The sequence below is a fragment of the Cajanus cajan genome, chromosome 3 (assembly GCF_000230855.2).
Source record: "Cajanus cajan strain Asha chromosome 3, NIPB_CcT2T_4, whole genome shotgun sequence".
Lineage (NCBI taxonomy): Eukaryota > Viridiplantae > Streptophyta > Magnoliopsida > Fabales > Fabaceae > Cajanus > Cajanus cajan.
In genome coordinates, this window is record NC_138519.1 from 1,501,661 (window position 1) to 1,523,576 (window position 21,916).

General features: G+C 28.9%; 2 protein-coding genes across 3 annotated transcripts; both read right to left on the reverse strand.

Moving 5' to 3' along the window:
* Nucleotides 1-465: 465 nt before the first annotated feature.
* Nucleotides 466-3,446, reverse strand: LOC109790787 (formin-like protein 4). Its single transcript, XM_020350019.3, has 2 exons — nucleotides 2,178-3,446; nucleotides 466-2,083 (listed from the first exon to the last, which is right to left on the reverse strand). The coding sequence occupies exons 1-2, from the start codon at nucleotides 3,272-3,274 to the stop codon at nucleotides 871-873; spliced, it is 2,310 nt and encodes a 769-aa protein (XP_020205608.1). The 5' UTR covers nucleotides 3,275-3,446; the 3' UTR covers nucleotides 466-870.
* A 16,502-nt stretch (nucleotides 3,447-19,948) lies between these two features.
* Nucleotides 19,949-21,291, reverse strand: LOC109790790 (two-component response regulator ARR17). 2 transcript variants are annotated; one of them, XM_020350025.3, is made up of 5 exons: nucleotides 21,034-21,291; nucleotides 20,822-20,904; nucleotides 20,659-20,739; nucleotides 20,506-20,576; nucleotides 19,949-20,370 (listed from the first exon to the last, which is right to left on the reverse strand). In XM_020350025.3, exons 1-5 carry the CDS (start codon nucleotides 21,194-21,196, stop codon nucleotides 20,109-20,111), a joined length of 660 nt encoding a protein of 219 aa, XP_020205614.1. In that variant the 5' UTR covers nucleotides 21,197-21,291; the 3' UTR covers nucleotides 19,949-20,108. The 2 variants fall into 2 exon arrangements, with proteins under 2 accessions (XP_020205614.1, XP_020205615.1); XM_020350026.3 differs by having other exon boundaries at nucleotides 20,659-20,736; nucleotides 21,034-21,290.
* Nucleotides 21,292-21,916: the final 625 nt, after the last annotated feature.

The following is a 21,916-nucleotide window of genomic DNA, read 5'->3' on the forward strand; positions in this document are numbered from 1 at the left end:
GGAAAAGTCCGCAACCTGGACTTATGAATGAGTTGTGCACATGTGTAGTATTGTTGCATGTACACAAATGCATGTATGGTTGGCAGTGAAAAGTGAAAACCGCCCAACCCAAAAAAGGAATAAGATAAAGAAAATAACTTCTTGAAATGGTTATCCATTGTGATTTATTTTATGAATATTGGGGATATGGGTATGCCAAATTTACTGTTTCGTAGAGGATTGGTTGAGACAGCAAATCTTATTTGGTGAGAGGTTGGTAGTAATCTGATTCGATCTCTTGGCGAATAAAATAAAATAACATTATTTGTGACGTGATTTCTGCTGGCTCATGAAGTTAACTCTTGTTTTGCACTAGACTTGTTCTTTCTTTTGTGACCTGTGATCTATACCAAGTCAAGTTTGGAATCTTATCTGAAAATTTTTAAATAAAATCCCATTTACCCAAAATTACAAATTGCAAGAGTATTTACAACAAGAAAAATTATAATATGACAAAGTTCTGGTTGATGACAAGATACTAAAAGAATCCAACAATGATATACACCAGAATTAAAATCTGCTGAAGAACTATATAGACACGTACATTTAGAGATTTAATACTGGAAAAATGCTGAAGCTATAAAGATGCTTTCAGCTTTTGAATTGTGAAAGCATAGCCAGCTTTTGAGTTGAAGCCCATTCGTACACTCTTTTTTAGACTTTGAATGCAACAAAACTCCAATCTTTCAGAAATCTGATTCAAATTAAGGGACTTCAGCCCCCTCGTCCAATAGCAAATAGGTTGAATAAATTTTGGAGTTATCTGACGTGTTTATGTTCCAGCAGTTTGAAAATCACAGAAATTATTTGTGTTGGTGCCTCTGATGATGACTACCCAGAAATTCGCTTGGGAGTCATCCTCTTCTGCATTTCCCGTGCAATCTCAATGCAAGCATGGTCAACCATTCCCAGAAAATCCTTCACTATGACAAACAATTGAAGATTGTCTTCTGCAGTCCCTTTTGAAGCTCCTCCTTGATAATATTGTGTTGTTTTCTTGATAAGCTGCAACACACTTGTTTGCTTCTCCCTCACTAATTTCAACTCTTCCTCAGCATTTCCAAGAAAGTGATCCATTTCTTTCACAAAATATCCTCCTTCACCATTTCCACACAAGGAATCAAGTTCTTGAATTCCAACTAACCGGGTTGAGAGGGCTGAGATTGAACCATCCAAATTTCTATAATCTATTTGTGCCGCTTTCTTGACATTGGAGAACTCAGAACTGATCCCTCCTACAATTGGCAATCCTAGTGTTACATATTCCCTCTCAATCAGTTCATTTGAAGCGGCATTGTTCTCATAGTTTCCGTTGCTGCTGCTTCCCCTGCTGCTGCTACTGCTCAGACTGCCATTGCGGTTAAGAGCGACCCGTTTTCCCTCAGAACGGACTACTTCTTCAACCACAAAGTGAAGTAATGTGGTTTTTCCATTGGTGCTCTTGACATCAGAGAGCTTTCTAAGAGAAGCCAAATTGAAAGCTTGAGCATTACCTCTTGCAGTTCCTGCATTCATTCGGTTTCCTGCCTTAAGCACTGCTTCAAGAAGCTTCACAAAGAGTCCCTTGCTTTTAAGCTCCATACACCCCAGTTCAATGGTCTGCAGAGATTCCTTGATTTCTTGAATCTCGGAGTCATAGTTCAACCTGAATAGCATGGCATTCAAGCGCTTAAAAGCGGAAGGAACAGCTTTAAGGATGTTATAAAGGAAAGATTCAGCGGCTGCAAGTCTTGCTGGGTCTCCTTTGTATTCAAGGATAAGAGATTGCTCTTCTTCTGTTGGGGAAACTCTAGCAAGCTTTTCAAGGATATCTGCATCGAGGCCCTTACCATTAGTGAGTGCATCAAGAATTTCACTTTGTGAGACTGCAAGAGATTTCAAAACAATAGCAATGTTCTGTGACTTTCTGGGGTCAAGAAGGAAAGTTTTTGCAGATGGAGCTGAGCCATCCTTGCTTGGAATGGCTGAGTGACTCTTTCCTTTGGGAGATTTTCGGTTGGTTGCGACATAACCGAAGAGAGCCTCCATAAGATCTTGATCAACCCTGAAGTATTGTATTAAAAAACATGGGATGATCAGTTAAATCTAAACTGGAATGATCAAATACATGTTAACCAAATCTAACACATGAGGATTACCTGAAAGAGCCACGATCAACTTTGTCCCATACCATGGAGTGATCAGCATTATTAGTATTCACCTTATCCCAATGCAAAGGCTTCAGCTTCACTTGATCATTGCTGGTTTCTGGCACTCCTTTTCCTGAAGAGTTTCTTTGCTTAATTGCTGGCATTTCAACGGGAGGAGGTGGTGGTTTTGAAGATGGAGGAGGAGGAGGTGGTACTGGACTCCTTCTAGCTGGGATTGGGGGAGGAGGAGGCGATGGTGCAGGATTATTCGTTTTCGGAACTGCCGAAAAAGAAGTAGAGGATGGTGTTGATGGTGAAATTGGAGGGGGGGGAGTTGATGGTTGAATTGGAGAGTCTGGTTTCTGAACACCCTTGATAACAACCCCAACTGATGCAGGAAGACTAGGAGGAGGAGAAGAAATTGGTGAAAATCTATATGGCTCATCCTCTTCTGGAGATATGTTCAAGTGGGAAGTTGAAGATTTCCCTCTAAGCAGAGGAATTTCTTGGATGGACTTAGACTTTTTCACTTGATTTTCATCATGTCCATCTTCTTTAACTTCTTTCTCTTTGTTTTTGGGACTACTCAAGACCTCCTTATGAAGATCCTTGTTAGAGTTCTTCCCTTCAAGCTTTCTCCAGTAAATCACATCCAAACCATCCTCATCAACAATCAAGCCCTTCACATTTCCATCAATTCTCTCAAACACGTTTCCCTGAGGCACAACACGGGTATCTCCCCCAGAAGCAGTGTTTCTTGTCTCCTCTCTCTTTCTTGCCCTCAAGCACCTTTGAACCAAAATGAAAACTAAACCACATACAACTATGGAGGTTGCTGCTGTTGCAGCCACAGCCTTCGCCATCTTACCGTTCGATGAACCGCGGCTAGGTGCTACGTTAGTGGATGGTAGTGGTGGTGGTGGTGGTTGCTGTTGTGGCTGTGCTGGTGCTGTGGCTGAAGTTTCATTTGGATAGAAAGTTTCAATGTTCTGAGGAGGAAAATTGCTGGTCTGGCTATGACAGGTTGGTATTGACAAACTGTGCAGAAGTAAAAGAAAAACAAGGCTCGTATGAAGCCATGATTGAAGCATCGTATTCAAAGCCATGATGCAAGTAGAGGAAACGAGGATTCTGAAAACAAATATGCTGATTTACTTTTTCTGTTCATTGATAACTGCAAGTTCTTTTTGTCCTTCTTTGTCTTAACTTAAGCTTGTTGGTTTTGTTTTTCTGACAGTTTCAAAAGAGTTGAAGCGGTTAATTCTTGTTGGCCTTCCCGGAATAGAGGGATGATTTGGTACTTTCGTAGGAAGAGTTGGTGTTGGTGTGAGTCATAAATGAACATGCAATGCAGCTGGGTCGAAAAGGAAAGGGTTTACTTTGTCAAACGTGAAGTGAAAAAACACGTATGAAGTGGTGCTATCATGATTCAATGTGCTTTGTTTTTGCAAAGAATTTGTCGTACAGTCTTCACAACTTTGACTTTGTTTTGATGTGCAACTTAGAAACTAACAACTCCTATTAAAGTATAGATTATGAAGGTTTAAAATAAACAGAATTGAAACCAATTCCATTATGGAACTTTTTGGCTGAAGGAGTTAGTTGTGATTTAATAGTCCCGGTGGAGCCATTGTGAGTATTTAATGTTGAGAATAGAGTAAAGTGGCTCACCAAATTGGCTTTTAGTTGGGACAATGTAATGGCCTAACAAAAGGCCATTTCCCCCATTTCTTTTTGCTTTTCATCAAAAGTTTCCATTGGATTCTGTTCTTTTCCTTGCGTGGACGGTCATCATAATTATTATTATATCGGTCATGTTTTTTGTTTGTTAATCTAATGCTTCATTGTTTTCCAAGGTCTCACTTTATTAGTTTGCATTGCAAGCCCAATTTTATCCTCACTATTTTTTGGTTTTTTTTTTTTTTCTTCATAATCTGTAATTTTCTGAGATGGAAGTTGCAACATTTTGCATTAAAATGCCTTTAACCTAACAAACGTGAATATTTAGGATGCTTGTTAAATTAACTTAAAAATTAGTTGAAAAGTTAGAGATTTACAAACTCCCTGATCAAATTAAAAATGTTTGGTAATATTAGTAATTAAGTTAAAAAAATATAAAATGATATTTATCTATTTGATAATGAAAATAAAAGAATAACATGATAAATAAAAAACTTTCTAAATTTAAAAAGATTTAAAAAAAATCAAGTAAATTAATAAAGATAGAAAATAATTAAAAAAAGAGAGCGTATAGGCTATAAGATTCCTCAACTAACTAATAAATATAAGTTTTAAGTTTCTAAAATAAATTTTTATACCAAACAAACATTATGAGTAAACTAACTTATAAGTTAGTCAAATGAGTTCATAAACTTCTTAAATATTTAAGAAACATTCTCCGTAAAACTAGCCTAAGTTGACTTTTTATTTAAAAACTAGTTGAAAGTTTTTAAGTTATAAGATCTTAAAAACTTGAAGTTTACAAGATAGTTGAGTGAATTAAAATTGCTCAATAAAATTAGATAATAGAGTAACTTGTAAATGTAAAATAAAAAAAATTAAATTAAAAATGATGAAAAAAGATTTTAAGAAAATTAACAAGGATGAAAAAAGAATTTATAGGTCAAACTACTTCAATTAATTTATTAAAATAAGTTATAAATTCCTAAAACATAAACTTATATATCAAATAATCTTTTTTTATTAAGTTAACTTATAAGCTAGTAAAAAAATTTATAATTTTTTCAAATATTTTGATCGACACATTCTTATACTAATCTTGATATATATATATATATATATATATATATATATATAAAGAGAAAGTTAGAGTATATTTGACTTCGTAATCTATCTCTTTTCTTCACTCGATAAATTAAAAAAAATAATTATAAAATCGTTTAGATTGATTTCTTTTTTATTCTAAATTTATTTTGATGACTCTGAAATTTATCTAAAGTTTATTATTTAAAAATATGCATATTATAATGGTTTTATTTTAAAGATACTATAATTTCAGCAACTTCTCGAATCTCTCCTTATATTAATTAAGGTCAGTTATCTAACACGAAAATATATCTAAGATATTTTTTATGAATTTTTTTTAAGTATTTTTCTTTTATATAAGAGATTTTAGTGACTCTTTTAACTTCTTATTGATTTTAATTTTTGTTTCATGTTTATAAAATTAAATTTTTTAATTATTTTAAAAATAAATGGCCAATAATTAAAAATAATTTTAGATTACAATATAAATTTTTATCATAAAATTAAAATATATTTTATATATTTAAAAATATATATTTATATAATTTAAAAATATATTTATATAATTTTAAATATAACTTATATATATTTTTTATTTATATATTTTTATTATAAATTTTAGTTTTATACAATTAACATTTATTTTTGTGTATTTTACTTACTAAAACATTAGTATTTTATTTACGTATGAAACGAATAATTTAAGAGGACTGTTTCCCTCCCCCTTAAAAAAATGACTATTTTGCTAAGATTAAAAAAAGTTTTTTTTTACTCGTGAAATGAAACAAAGTTAACATTCAGGTTTATTATATAAAAAATATTAGCAACACATATTCTAGCAATATTTTATTTAGCAAAATACATGCGAGTCTCATTGAACATGATATATGAGTATAAGTAGAAATGGTTCGATAATTATATTTTTTTTAATTAAAGAATTGAGATTTTTATTTTAAACACGGAGCCTCGATTGGACGAAAATAATCACATTATTTCATTTTATAAAAATTAAGAGATCAAATTAATAGTTAAAAAAAAAAAAAAAAAAAAAAGTATGACGTTGACCATCGACTTTCTTAGTTTATCCGTTAAGATGTAGGAATCATTCAGATATTGAAACAAGTTGAGTTACGGAAGTAACGTGTACCTGTAAATTCTGCTATTAATGGACAGCGTCAAATTCAGACAAGTCGGTATATGTGAATGGAACCCTCAGTGAGTACACGAGAAAAGCCTCTCCAATTATTCATGCCCATACTTTTTACTTTATAACCACAATAGAATGTTTGGACATAGGGGTCAACTTCGATACGAAACTCGAACCCAAATCCATAAAATTGAAAGAAAAAAAAAGGTGAATTTTAATAGATTATCGACTTAGACGGATTAAAAATGTAATTTAAAACAATTAATTTCCATCGAGTCTGATTTTAGTTTTTAGATCAGTATCTCAACTCAACTCAAATAAAATAGATATTAAAATAATTATTATTTAAGTTTAAAAGTTAAATTTATTTTAATTTATCTTTAATCTTTATTATTAATGTAAAAAAAACTTTAGTTAATGATATAGTTTGTAACTTTTTTTTTATATCATGTACCTAAAAAAATTATTATAATATTTAAAATTTTAAATTATTATAATAATTTTATATTCAATAGTTGATCACCCACATAAAATAATTGAAAGATTTTGTCACATAATTGATAGATTTCTGAAATAGAAATTTTAATTTTAAGTGTCTTATACACAAATTTTAGAAGGAGAAAGATTCTAGAGTTTATTTAGATAAATTTTTCTGTAAATATTCTTAAAAGAAGAAAATAAAAAAGAAAAATTAAATAAATTTAATTATAAAATCCCTCTTTGGATGAATTTTTTTTAACATTAGAAAATGTACTTTTCCAAAAAATAATTATTTAATAATCAAATAGAAATTTTTTCTTAAGAAAAATCATAAAATTGTATTTTTAAAATATTCTAGACAAATACATTAAAAAAAATGTTTATTGTACCTTTTAGAAATTAATTTTAAACAAACGGACCTAATACTTTCTTTAAAATTTAATTTTTAACTTATTTAGACATTAATTTTAGATTAAAAGAAATATATTCTATTTTTTATTATATTTTTTCTTCCTAAATGCATTTATGAGGCAATTTATCTAAACACATTCTTGATTTTTATAGGATGTGAGTCCGAGTTGCTCAAAGAATTATGTGTAATATATATAGCAAAGGTTATTACAAGTGGTTAAGAATATGAAATTAATTTTGATCATTTTCTCGTGAACGCATGTATAATTTTTTGTAAAGCCACTAAATTTTTGTTCGATAAGTAACATTAAAACAAAAGGGGGTAATTGACCAATATAGGACCTTTTATTAACTTTCTCTTTCAGCACCGTAATTTTCTTTTAATATTTAGACCTTGTCTTTTGTCCAAAATATATGTTTGATATTTTACCTATTTCAAATAATATTAATTAACCTCTCCTACTTAACAATTATTATTCAATTATTCCAGTTAAAAATATTTTAGTCTTTATACCAGTATTAAATTTCTCAACGTGCGTGTAAAAATATTAAACATAAAAAAAAATGATTTGCCAAGAGTATTATTAAAATACAGTTCTTTTGAAACATTTTATTAATGTTAGATTGTCAATGCTTTCCATGTCACGGGGTGAGAACTCAATTTTGTCTTCTTTTTTTTATATTAATTTCATTTAATTATTTTATACTATATTAATTTTAATATTTTATTTTATCTTTTTTTCATCTGTATTTAAAATCTATTTTTATTTTAATTTATAAATACACAAAAAAGAAAATGAATCATAAATTATTACAAATAAAACAATTATAAGTTAAAAGAGAACAGAAAAAAAATATAAATATGCATGCCAATGAAATGATGGAGCAACACCTTCACAACACCTGCACCCCAACTTGCAACGCTATGGACTCATCTCACCACATTCATCACTCTGACTGCAGCAGCCATAACCACGACTATTGCTTGCTTACGCCTTACCATCTATTATTTCTTCTGTTATTTTTGTCTTATTATGATTTGCATGTCAAATAGAAAGTTTCTATGGTTCTCATACATAAAGTCAAGTTAACAACATGATATTATATATTTTGTTAATTAGTTTTATATTCTTTAATGGTTATAATTTATTATCACTGTCATTACGTTAAGTGTTAAGTAAGATACAGTTTTGTTATATAGGTTTGGTGCATGATAAAACCACTGGAAAGTGGTTAGCAAAATAATAAAAATAAATGGGCGGGTCTAAATCAATAAACGAATAGTAAAGATTTAAAATGTTTTAAAATGACTATTGTAATGCCTATGTTTTCTTCTTACTTCGATAATAATAACGAATAAAATGAACTTAAATTACCTGGAGATGCTAAATAATTAAAAATGTTTCATATTTGCAATAAAATAATTAAAAATCAATTCTTGTAATTTAATTAAAAAATAATAGTAATTAATAAGAATTTTTAAAAGGAATTAATTGGATGTAACGTCCCATTAATTCTAAGTTTTTAGCCAACAAGTTATAACAACTTGATAATTCAAGGTTTTTAACTATAATAGAATATAATAATTTATAATTATAAACACTAGTGAAAATAAATTTTACAACTTTACTAAGATTATGATAAAAATTTTAAAAAAAGTTCATTAAATGTGACATTTTTTCAATTTTATAATTCCTTAAGGTACATCATGTAACAACTTGATTTCCTAAATAAAGTATTTTATAAATTATAAATTAATTAAAATTAATTTTTATAATCTATCAATAAATTGGTTTAGTTAAAATCAAAAAATATTTGACAAGATTATTTGAATATGACATTCTCTTAGTCTTAGGGTTTAAGGATAGAAATTGTGATAATTTATTATTTTTTGGTTCATCTCTAAATAAAAATCATAAAATAATATAAATGGAAAAAATAATAATATAAAATTTAATAAATTAAAATTAATTTATCATAACAAACAATATATTAGATAAATGATTAATTAGATGTAACTTCTTAATCGTTAGATTTTAAGACAAGTTATGACAGTTTGATGTCTTATATATTTTTTCTGAAAAAATATTACATAATAATACAAATTAAGATATTCTAATAATTGATTTGGTGTACACTTTTATCAATTTTATATATATTTTAGATGTGTGAGTTATGACAACTAAAAGGTCCTAAATTTAATAAATGCTAAATTTAATTAAAAAAATTAACACAAACATTTTCATACAAAAATTACATGACTCTTATTTTGCATTGCACATAAAGATATGTAGGAGCAAAATAATCATTCTTATTGAGCCACAAAATAAAAAAATATTATCAACATTCCTCTATCATAATTATGAAAATTAAATTTAGGCTTCAAACAACTGAAATAAGCACATATATTAAACACTTTAAATAAATATGTGTAATAATTAATTAATTTAGGGTGAAATACATGTTTAAAAAGTTATAAATTATTTGTTTAATTAATTAGTAGTAATCATCTTTATGAAGGATGTTGTAAGATGCTAATATGTACTCTCAACATAATTGACTCTTAAACTCAAAATCTGATTTTCAAATACCACTTTTCAAACTCAACTTATGTGACTTTACAACTTTAACAACTTGTAATATAAATCAACTTCATTCAACTTAGCAACTTGATCAACTTATGCAATACTTTAACTTCAAATGACTTAACAACAATTACAACTTTAAACAATCTTTTCGACATTTGCAACATAAATAACTTTTTAACTTAAAGAACTTATGCATCGTCACACATTTTCAACTTTGAAGATCTCTTACAATATAATGGGTATATTAAGTAGCTTGATCTTACTAAACTACAATGTCTGACATGTCATCTCTAGGTCAAGTATAGAATAACATTGGGTGTACAACTTTAACAACTTATTTTGGTTTTTTGGTTTTTATCACTTAAATTAGGAAAGTCCGATAGAACCGTCAAGATTCAACAACTTGTTGTAAGCCTATCACAAAATTAGCATTCATCAACTAAGCCTTTTATGGAGTTATTCCACTAACTATCTCCTCTCGGTACCATGCACATTTCTAGCACTCGATTAGTAATTTTGGCTCCCAATTCTTTACCTAACTCATTAGACACTTCTAACAAGTATGACTCAACTTGTCCACCATGCTATATACAACTTAAAAATCTAGAGGAGACAACTTTAAAATAACTTCCCATTTAGAGCAAAACTTCCACACTTTCTACAACTTAGATCCACACAATAATAGTTTAAATTTCTTAAGAACGACCTCTCTCCTCTACAACTTATATGTTTATGAAGTGACCAACTGAGTAAGGTACAAGGTTGGGAGCCGAAATCCTTAACTAAGTATTAGAAGGAGCACAATATTTGGAGGGTAGCTAGTGGGCTAATTTTATATAGGTTTAGTTATGTATATTAAGGTCATGCTAGACTCATATCTAAGCTGTTCTATCCTTGATAAAAAAAATACTAGACTTTCCTAGTTTAAGTGAAAAAATTTAAGAAACCATGTTGTATTGTGGTTCGATATCCAAATTTGCTATTGATTTAGTAAGCACCAAAAAATCATGTTGTTAAATTAGTTCGATAGAATCAAACCACTTAAATTATTCACTCGTATTATAAGAGATCTCTTAATTGAAATATATGATGACACATCATGTTGTTGTGTTGATATGTTGTGAAGTTTATGTACATGTTATTATGTTGCAATGTTGTTTAAGTTGTTGTATTGTTAAATAGTTGTGTTGTGAGTTATTATGTTGATCATATGTTGTATTAAAAAGTTGTATTATTAATATACTATGCTAGTAAGTTGTATTATCTACGTATCAAGTTGAATATGTTATTGAGTTATAAGTGTATGTTGTATGCTGAAATTGTTGTATAGTTAATTTAATATTCTAATATATATGTATAGTTTATAGTTATAATCTCATCGAGGAGTATACACACACGCATGCCTCCTAAAAGACAAAACAATGGATACAAAAAGTTAACTTTAGTGTAGTGTCAATAACCAAGTCCCGTACAAAAGTTTCACATGAATAGTCATTTTTTATGCAACCGTATTTAATTATTTGTCTATTTACACTTTTAGGTTATGAGTTGAGATCATAAATAATATTTCATTTTGTCTAGAAAACCAGAAAACTCAGGGTCAATTATCTCCATATATAATAATAATAATAATAATAATAATAATAATAATAATAATAATAATAATAATAATAATAATATTTGATTAGTAGGAAGACATGATTTTGAGTTTTTAACCAACCGTGTCTTTTCAGAGAAGCCAAATAATCTAAGTTTAATAGGTTTACTGTAGATAGCAGTAGAGGAACTCTGCTTAAAGCCCTAATATAAGTTGTGAAGTAATCGGAAGAGGGAACCCATACTCCAATATCATCATTATAAAACGTGAGCAACATATTATGCAATTATTTCGAAGAAACTTTAGATCATTGATCCTCTTTATTAGATGCCACACTTTTCCACCGATTCGTTATTTATTTTGCTTTAGTTGATTTTAGTGATCATATATTGGCTTACTTTCTTAAAGTAAAAACAAAGTCATTACATTTTTCCTTTCACAAATGTGCATGCAGATGCAGCACACCGGCTCACCATCATCATAGATAAGACAAAGAATTCTTCATATAATTAAATTTCTAAAATTAGCGGAGGCAAATCCATGGCTTCCTGTAATATTTTCTTCCTTTTTAGCTTCCTCACTTTTGCAACTACTTAGGCACACATCCATGGCTATAATTTGGTACAGCCATTGCATGCTTTGCTATTTTTTCTCCAAGATCGATAAAATTCGTTGGCTAGTGTGGCAGACACAACATGGGATAGTAATCAACAAAACTGAATGATTTACAGACCCTTCATGCTCTTGGATAGTGTATGCAAGATTTGTCAAGATATGATTGTAAAGACTGTTCGACAAATATTAATGGAATACTTCCATGGACACAGTTGGGGAGCATAGGTGGGAGAGTTCTCTATCCCAGTTGCAATATCAGGTTTGAATTGTTCCAATTTTTTAGGGGTGGTCAAGAAGCTCAACCGCCAAAGCCCGATAAATTTAAACCTTCTCCAACAACCCTTAATAAAGGTAATAAAATCAAACTTGGTGATATTTACTTTTCTAGTGTCTTTCATTCTTTTGTAACTAAAATGGATAATCATTTTACTTCAAATCGTGAAATTAAATGTCTATTAACATCGTCAAACATGATAATAAGACATGTTAAATGTCTTGGTTGCTCGTGTTAGCCTACACATGACAAACTAGCTAGTTGTAGTAACCATTTTTCTGACATTTCTTTTTGCAACATTAACCTTCTTTTTTGTTTAAAAACATCCCTACAATCCTGTTATATATAAATTGAGAGGCCTCTTATTAGAGGAACAGCAAAAGGACGATGATGACAAGTTGTATAGGACCATATCTGCTTAGTTAAGATTGAGTAAAAGGGTCCAAGTGGAAGTTGAAGTGAATCTTCAAACTTGAGGGTCGTTGTCCTTCAAATTTGGATCTTAATAACCCATTTATCATTTAAGCAACCTATGTGTTTCATTTCTACCTTCACCTCTAATAAAAGTGGTTTAATTGATATTGTGTGATAAAATGATATTGTGTGATAAATGTGAGTCAGGTGAAAGTGGAAATTAAAAAAGAGATTATAAGTTTAAACAAGCCAGAATTAGATAAAAAAATTAAGAACTAAAATTAAAATTTAAATAGTAGGCATTGAACCAAAATTTGTTATTTTTTTAAGGACAAAATTTAGTTTTAAATTGATTAAAAAAAAAAAAAAACATTGTCACCTAATTGTTGCATGACAATTTTTGTCAGATAATATAGTCTATGTGGCAAGTGCATGCTAACATGAATAAGAGATGGACATGTCATCACTCAACAAACCCCATTTAACACTATAATTAAAATTACTGATGAAAAATTATATAGAATCAATGATTTTTTTAAAATATTAAAAACTAAAATTACTTGCTTAAAGATGAGTTTTTCCCTCTCAAACATGTTTTCTCCATACACAAAAGTCACGATTTAAAACCCTTGACCACTTGCTTAAGGGACTCAAACCCATTACTAATTGTTCAAAACATTTTTTGGCAAGTTACTTTTCTTTGGAAACACCAACTTGGTAAAAGAAATTACTTTTTTATATAATGAAAATTTTGAACAAAAAATATTATGTGTTTATATACAATGTATAAATAAATATTTAAAAAAAAATAAATAGATATTTGTTTAATCTTTGAGAAGCTTTTTTTTTTGTTAAAAATTGATAAAATCTAAAATTTATTGGTTGAAAGAAAGACACGTTCAATGTTCTTGGTGTATTATTTTAGATTTTAAAAAAAAAAAACTCAATCAAATCCTAAAAATAATAGGAAGGTAATCTTCTACTAGAAGACTTTTTTTCTTCCTCTTTATGAAATACCACATTCAATGCATATATTTTGATAATCAAGAATATTGTGCATCATATCACAAAAATTAAATTAGAAAAAAAAAAAGACAAATAACTATATAAATAATGACAAGATAATTTTTCAAATAAAGAATTTTATATATTAATTGCTTTTGTTCGTGATCTTTTCTTTCTTTTATCAAGGTTAAATAATTTTACTCGAGCGTTGTGGTTTAATCTTAATCAAAAGACGTCTTTAATAAATTTGTACTAATATTTTTTTAAAAACACAATTTGTTAAATATAATCATTTTTTTTATACTTGTAATTGTTTATCTTTGTAAGTATTTTATTTTGCGAGATTAGCCTGGATAATTTAAAGTCCTTATTGCACAAATCTAATGTTCAATTTGAATGGAACTTACTATATTGGTATTTTACACTTACTTTTCAATCCTTAAAAATGATTTGAAATCATTTTGTACAAATTATTTGTAACACAAACATTATTGATATAACAAACAATAAAGGAATGGAGAAAAAGTATATTATTGTGATCAAGTGTTGAATAGTATAATCATTAATTTACAAAATAAAAGATATAGTTAACCTTTGGAAATTTGGAATGATTAAGTAAATTAATGTTATTTTATTTTACCTTAAAATTTTGGAATGGTTAAACAAATTGATTTTTTTTAAAGATTTGTAAAGGTCAATTTTGTGGCTAAGATTACAAACTTATTTCATATTTTATTTTTCTTTTTATACTATTTGAGTTTTTGAAATGTGTGAACTTTTTTTATAGAACATATTAAAGAGTGTTATTTTATTTCAAATCTTTTAAAAAGAATGTGTGTTTTTTTTAGAAAGTTTTAAGGTAAAAAGCTGTCAATTGATACGATTCCCACTAACATTGTGAGGGACGTGCCAATTTTTTGGAGATGGCGGAGAAAGCATTTTTGTGAATGAAAAGTGTGATCTGGGAACTCTTTAGAGGTTTCCCCTTATCGTGGGATTTTGCAAGGCCGTAGAATTGGAATTGGCTTTGACGGGTCGCACCTTGGCTAGTTTGGAGGCTAACAAGTTGGCTCTTATTTGTTGCGAAGAGTAATCTTATAAATTTTGATCAAATTATGTTTTGACAAGAGAAAACTAAGGCAGGAGTATTAGAAACATACCTAGCATGACACGGCTCAAAAACACAATGATCACGTAACCATAAACATGCATGACCAAAGACAGAGGAATAGAACATGAATTAGCACTTGCGTTTTGTTTTCGGAAACGTGAATTACCTTGACGTAGGAAGGAAACAAGAAGCGTTCTGTTTTCTGTAGTGGCGTTCTTGTAGTAGTGTTCTGGTTTCAAAAGAAAATAATAGATAGTAATAGTGTAGTGTTCTCCAAAAATTTGGTAATCGCATTCTCCAAAAAAAATTGGCACACCGTCACCATGTCAATTTCACCTCCAATAAGAGTTTTGTGTATCAGTGGTAAGTGGTAACCATATCAATTGGGAGGGGGACAGTGTAGGAATAAAAAATGAATGACTTAAATATGTTTTTAGTCCCTCAAATTTAGGGTAAATTTATTTTTGGTCCTTCAAATTTAAAATTATTGTTTTTAGTTCTTGTAATTTCAAAAAATCTTATTTTAGTCCTTATATTCAAATTTTGTTAAGAAATTTATCAAACATTATTGCATAAAATCTACCTATTCGTAATTCTATTAGTGAAAATATCACATTAAATCCGGTTAATATTGCATAACTGTCTTAATTAGTCACTTTCAAATATGTTATTAGTAACCTAAGGAACTAAAAAAATATTTTTAAAAATTACAAGGACTAAAAATAACAGTTTTAAATTTGAGGGACCAAAAATAAATGTCTTAAATTTGAGGGATTAAAAATATATTTAAGCCAAAATGAATTAGCAAAACTAGTGGTCATCAAGTGCAAGTTTTACTCAACATTGTTATCCTGACCGTTAATTTTAATTTAAGGGTTATAATTATTTTATCATCTAATATTAGTAAATATTTTCATTTAAGTCATTCTTTTTCATTCTTCGTAATCGTTAAATTCAAAATTCTTAATATATAAATTAAGTTTATAAATTTTTTTAAAAAATTGAAAATTATATAAAATTTCATTTCTTTAATTCAAATTAATGGATAAAATATTTTTATGATTATCCGTCAATTGAATTACTTAAACAAAGTATCACATAATTTTTTGTTTTTTTTAAAATTTTTGTAAATTTGATATATGTATTAAAAACTTTTAATTAATAGTTAGATTTTGAAATTGAATATAAGTAATGGGTTATTGAGTACTGTAAGTCCACCAAAACTTACTCTTGGAATTAGTGGATCCTTCTTCTCTCTCACACATATGTACTACATTGAATTTCAACAATTTAATAATTGAATTAAAAAAATTAAAAATCATATTTAGTTACTCTACTTAATAATTCACATTCTTAATATATATAAATTTTAAAAAAATCTAAAAATCAAATATGATATTTCGTTATATAAATTTAAATTAATGGATAAAATATTTTATAATTATTTATTAATTTGAATTAATAAAATGAAATATCAAATAATTTTTTAAATTTTTATAAAAATGTATAGACTTTATCTGCACATTAATAATTTTTAATTCAACAATTAAATCGTTGAAAATTAATATACAATATGAGTTATTGAATGACATAAGAATATCAAAACTTACTTTTGGAATAAGTGAATATATATATATATATATATATATATATATATATATGAGGGGGGTTATAATTACACCGGTGTAACTTTTACTAAGTATTACACCGTTTAATAATTTTATATTAATTGTGAATTTTGTAAATTCAACCGTTAAATTGAAAGTTAATATCACCTTATATGTGTATATCAAATTTTGTTAAAATTGAACAACAACTTGAAGGTAATCAAAGTGTTCATATTTTAGTGTATTTTGAAATGAATATATTATGTCAATTTTGTTTTATAAAAATAAAGTATCAAATCATCTTGGATTAATATAAAATTTTGTATATACGATCTAAGAGATATGAAATTTTAATCTAACAGTTAGATTTACAAAATTCACATTTAATATAAAGTTATTGAGCGGTGTAATACTTAGTAAAAGTTACAGTGTTATTATAACCCTCCTCTCTCTATATATATACATATAATTTTATATTAATCCAAAATAATTAAATACCTCATTCTTATAGAACAAAATTGACATAATATATTTATTTCAAAATATGTTAAAATATGAACACTTTGATTATTTTTAAATTGTTGTTCAATTTGACATAATAGTAAAAATTATATTAGTTTCATTTGAAACTTTCTCATATATATATATATATATATATATATATATATATATATACCACAAGTTTTTTTAATTAATAATTTTTATGACGTGTGACTCAACCAGATGTACTTTTGCCATGAAGAGTAATAGGTGAATCCGAATGATTATGATCAACATTTTGATTAGGCAACTTGAACACGATGATTCGTGTTTAGCATCTTGGCTAAGCCCATTTAAGGCAACGAAAAAAGCTTTTTAGAAAGTGACAATAGAATCTATATATGGTCCATTACTAAACTTTCGTCTACAATTATGACAAATTGACAACAAATATTAAATGGCCCAGATGTCCCATAGTAGGGCAATCAAACAAAACATAGCAGATTTTACGTATCATGATTTTTCCAACCATGAGCAACATAATTAAATTTAAACTTGGCACCAAGACAATTTTAAGGGCACTGTATTATGGGACCGCCCTGCATTGATGGCCATCAGAAAGGTTGTTATTTCTTCTATTATACCTGGCATTTTGGGTTTTATGGACCCCAATAAGACCAAGCAAATCTTCACTCCTAATTACATAGGCCCAACCCACGTACTGAAATAGATCATCACCTCATATGTTCATCCTTTTATAAACACCTATTTATTACTGGAAAAAAATTATTAAAATTTCGTTTTGTTTCTTTAATTTTTTTTAATTATTTGTTTAAATTAGGTACATATATATGATGGGTAGACAGCATTAAATTTCAATGTAATAGGGCGTCAAAATTAAACACATATATCCCTTGTGATATTTGTGTAAATTATACTTCAATTTTAAATACACAGGACATTGCTGAAAATAACGTATTAAAATATAAAAAGAAAAAGAGAGTACATTTTGATTCATAAAGCAAAATGGCAAGATACTTTAATTGGTTTTTTTTGGTATGCTCATCTAGGCTCTATAGTGCGAACTTTTTATTTTATTCCCTGTACTTAATAAAAGCACATTGTACAAACTATTTTTGTTTTCTTTAAATCTTTATAATTTTATAAACTTTATTTTTTAGTTTTTATAATAAATAGACAATAAAAATCAAAAAGAAACAAATATGATATATTAAAGATACTATAAAATTAAAATGTAAAATTTATAAAATTATAAGGAACAAATGAATATTTATTTATATATATTTTTTTTTGGTATGGATACATCATTTAACTTTTTCTAAATTTCATTTGACCTTCGATGAGTTCAATTCAGGAATTACACGAGCGGAAAGATATCAAAAGCGAAAAAGCATTCAAAGCATCTGAAGCTTCAAAGCTTGGAAAGAGTGCCTAACTAAGCTAGCCAAAGTGGAAAATTAAATTTCTCTACCCTATTAATTTTAAGATTGAATTAGAGTTGCATTACTGACAGATGTTGAAAGAGTGTATAATAAGAATCATGTTCATATGATCACGCTTCAATTGGGTCATGAGAGCCCCTGGTAATTATAGGAATCTTGACCATTATTAATAATGTTTAGCTTCGTGTTGTGCCACAACACAGAATATTGGAATAGACCGAAAGAGACACAATCTAATGTAGCGATGGCACGGAAGAGAGAGAGAACCAAAACAAGCTGAGCAGTAGACACATCAACAACTGTGCCTGTGTCACACTTGCTTCAGTAACTTCCCTTGAATGTTTCATGTGCAAATGTTCTTTTCTTTGTTTTAACAGTTTTGATTTGAAACATTGAAATTTTTTTTACTGTCACGAATATCCCCGGTCCACTAGCTAATAGACCAATCATGTTCTCCATATTATGATTGATATGCTGGCTCAATAGGTTTTTGCATGCATCCAGTAGAAATTATTGTTACATGAACCTGCAAGTGCACCAATGAGAGTCATGTCCTTTGTCCTAGGACGGTGGAGAAACCTACAATGAAATTTAAACACCAAGTCTGAGGGAGATCCATGTTAACTATATAATTAGGGTTAAATGATACATGGGGTCGTCCTATATATAAGTGTTTCATATAATCTTTAAGGAAAGAGATATATTTGCATGATCAGGGAAAATATTCTTGTTTATTAAACATAAATATTATCATTGATAATGTGATTCTTGGATTCAAAGAGATATGACATGGCAATTATTTTTAAACTGGATGAAAATAAAATTATCTAGAGTTCGTTTTTATCTTTTGAATCTAATTTGGGTGAACTAATTAAAATATTATGTTTAACTCACCCAAATTGGATATGAGATCAATTCAACCTAAATTTTTGACTAAATTGGATGATATATCTATATCATATGAACGTATAATAACTAAGCAGTGTCCCAATTCATTATATTTGTATATGTAAATTTTAGGAGTAAATTGTGGCATATGGTTGACAAAGTGATGCCAAAAAGGGGTGAGGAGTTAAAAATAGAGATAGGAAAAAGATTAGAACTAAAGAACCAAACGTACAAGAGGGGGTGTGTCCCCTACTCACCCTGGTCCAGCAGCAATGACCAAATATTCGAATTCCACATGGGCAAGGTTTGGTAATATAGCATAGTAAACGGTTTATGGCAAGGAACCCTCCTTCATTGGAGACAACTAGACAACCCCTCTGACCCCACTACACTTTCCTACCCTCTTCGTTATTGAGACACTTCAAAACATATCCAATTCACATCCCCATTCTCGCGTTATTCTTCACAGCAACAAGATCTTGCAAACTTATATTCCATCCCAGTCACGTTATCTGATTGTCAAATAATTCACATGACACGCCGTGTACAACTATTTTTTATCTCTTTTTTTAGCATTCTCCAAAATCAAAATTATTGTCATTCTTTTGTGGTACACAACATTTTCCTATTCCATCCGTTTCAAACAAATCATTGCTGCTGAGCCTGCTAACTTTCCCTATGCCAAACTACACATTATTTACTTCCAACTCGATTCTCCCCTTTTTACTTCCCAGTTCATTTTGATTACCCATTCATGCAAACTCATAAAGAGCTTAATCTTTTTGTTTACTCTTACCCATTAACACAAGTCAAATCATTTTCACGTACTCTTCCAGTAATAAGCGAATAACTTTATTAACCATTAACCAACCTTCATATAAACAATTAAAATAACTTAGTAAAAGATAAGAAGAGGGGAACGCAACAAAAACCGTCACAATTAACGGGGAGGAATTGCAGATTGAACCCCAAAGACGAAAACAACAAATCCAAAGAAAAAATATATATATACTAACATAGAGATAGACATTAATTAATATTGCAGCAGTAGTGCCTAGAGGAATGAGAAAAGAAAAACGCAAATTGCTTGAGTATCAGTCAGTGCTGGTCATTTTAAGCCGTCTGATTGGAGAGTCAATCACGGAGGGTGAAGATGGAAGTGTTGATGAGGAAATGGACGGTGGTGATGATGGTGACACATCAGAGGTGTCTAGTAGCTTCCTTTTGTAATTGTTCCCTTCCCTGTCTTGGCTTTCACCCCTAACCTCCTTCGTTGTCATGTAATCCTTCAAACGTTTCACGTCAGATAACTTCACTGGCTTCACTATGAAATCCTCTGCACCCTCCTCCAAACATCTGCACAATTTCCCAAAATTCAATTATTTCCCTTGTTCACTATTTCTTCTTCTGTTTAATCAATTCAATTCTCAGAAAACTATTAAAAATAAATAATAATAATAATAGACCCAAGAATGGGAAACAAAATGGTACCTGTCTATGCGTGGCAAAACGTTTTCAGAAGACATAATCACCACAGGAGTTTCCTTAAAAGTGGACGATTCCTGTTTCAAGTAAACACTTCTCAATTAGTCTTTGTTTATTATAATGTGGAAAAATAAAGGAATATTGTTTAGATTTTGTAACCTTTATTTTCTTGAGCAGTTCATAACCGGTCATTCCTGGCATACAGTAGTCTGTGATAATTAGATCCACCTTTAAACCCTGCTAGAAACATTATGGTTCCATCAAGATGTGAAAAAAAAAAAACATTCTAGGAAAAATTGAATTAATTTCATATGATACATACAACAAAAGTTTCAGAAGCCATTTTCTGCTCGTCCAATAGTCCAAGTAATTGCAGTGCTCTGAGCCCGCTATCCACAGCCGTAACTGCAATTTAATTAAACAAAGTTCTTCATTACCATCAAATACTTAAAAAATGATAAATAAATTTTAATGAAGTAAACCAAAACTTTTTTTTTTTTCTTTCATAAATAATTTGAGAGAAGTAGAAGTAACCTTTGCAAGCAAGGACTTTGAGTAAACGTTCGATGACCTTGCGATCAACGAGGCTGTCATCAACGGCTAAAACATGAACCTCTTGGGATTGTTCGGGTGAGAGAGCGAAAGCGTCCATGTTCTCCGGCATCCTCGGCCAAGAAACGACACCGTTAGAGTCCATCTTTTGCTTCGGCCAGAGGAAAAGCGAACAGAGACAGAGAGAGAAAGAAAGACAAAGACAGAGAAGAAGGAATCCTCAACGTAATGTGGGTGCTTAGATCTTAAATAGAGCTTAGTATGATATAATAATGTAACATGATATGTTCTTCTATCCATCTATCAATTATCATGTCACGTCACTATATTATTTCACCAATCTAGATAAAAGCATTTATGGGAAATTTAGAAAATGGAAACGAAATTTTTTTCATACTTGTTAAAAATAATAAAATATCAAAATTATGATGTTGGTAAAATATCATATTTTTAATTAACAGTTTTAGAGTGACGGTTAAAAATTTTAAAGTAATTCTATTTTGCTAAAATTGTAATATTTAATATCATAAATATATCTTTAATATCTTTATTATGATTTTAAAAAGAGAAAATAAGTTATATTTCAACAAAGTAAAAGTGTCATCCAATTCTAAATTACCATATAGGGTAAATTTTTTGATTTTTTTATTAATCATCTTAAAAGTTATACTATAATAATTTCTTATTAGTTGACTATATAAAAAAAAATTACATTAATAATATAGTCATTAAAATCTCTTAAAAATATTTATTATTAATTTTTTCTACAAGACTATAAAAATATTTTCTAAATATAAAGATATTCTTATAATAATAATTTGTAAATAATAAAGAAAAAAAGTCTTATCATTTTCATAATTAGAAA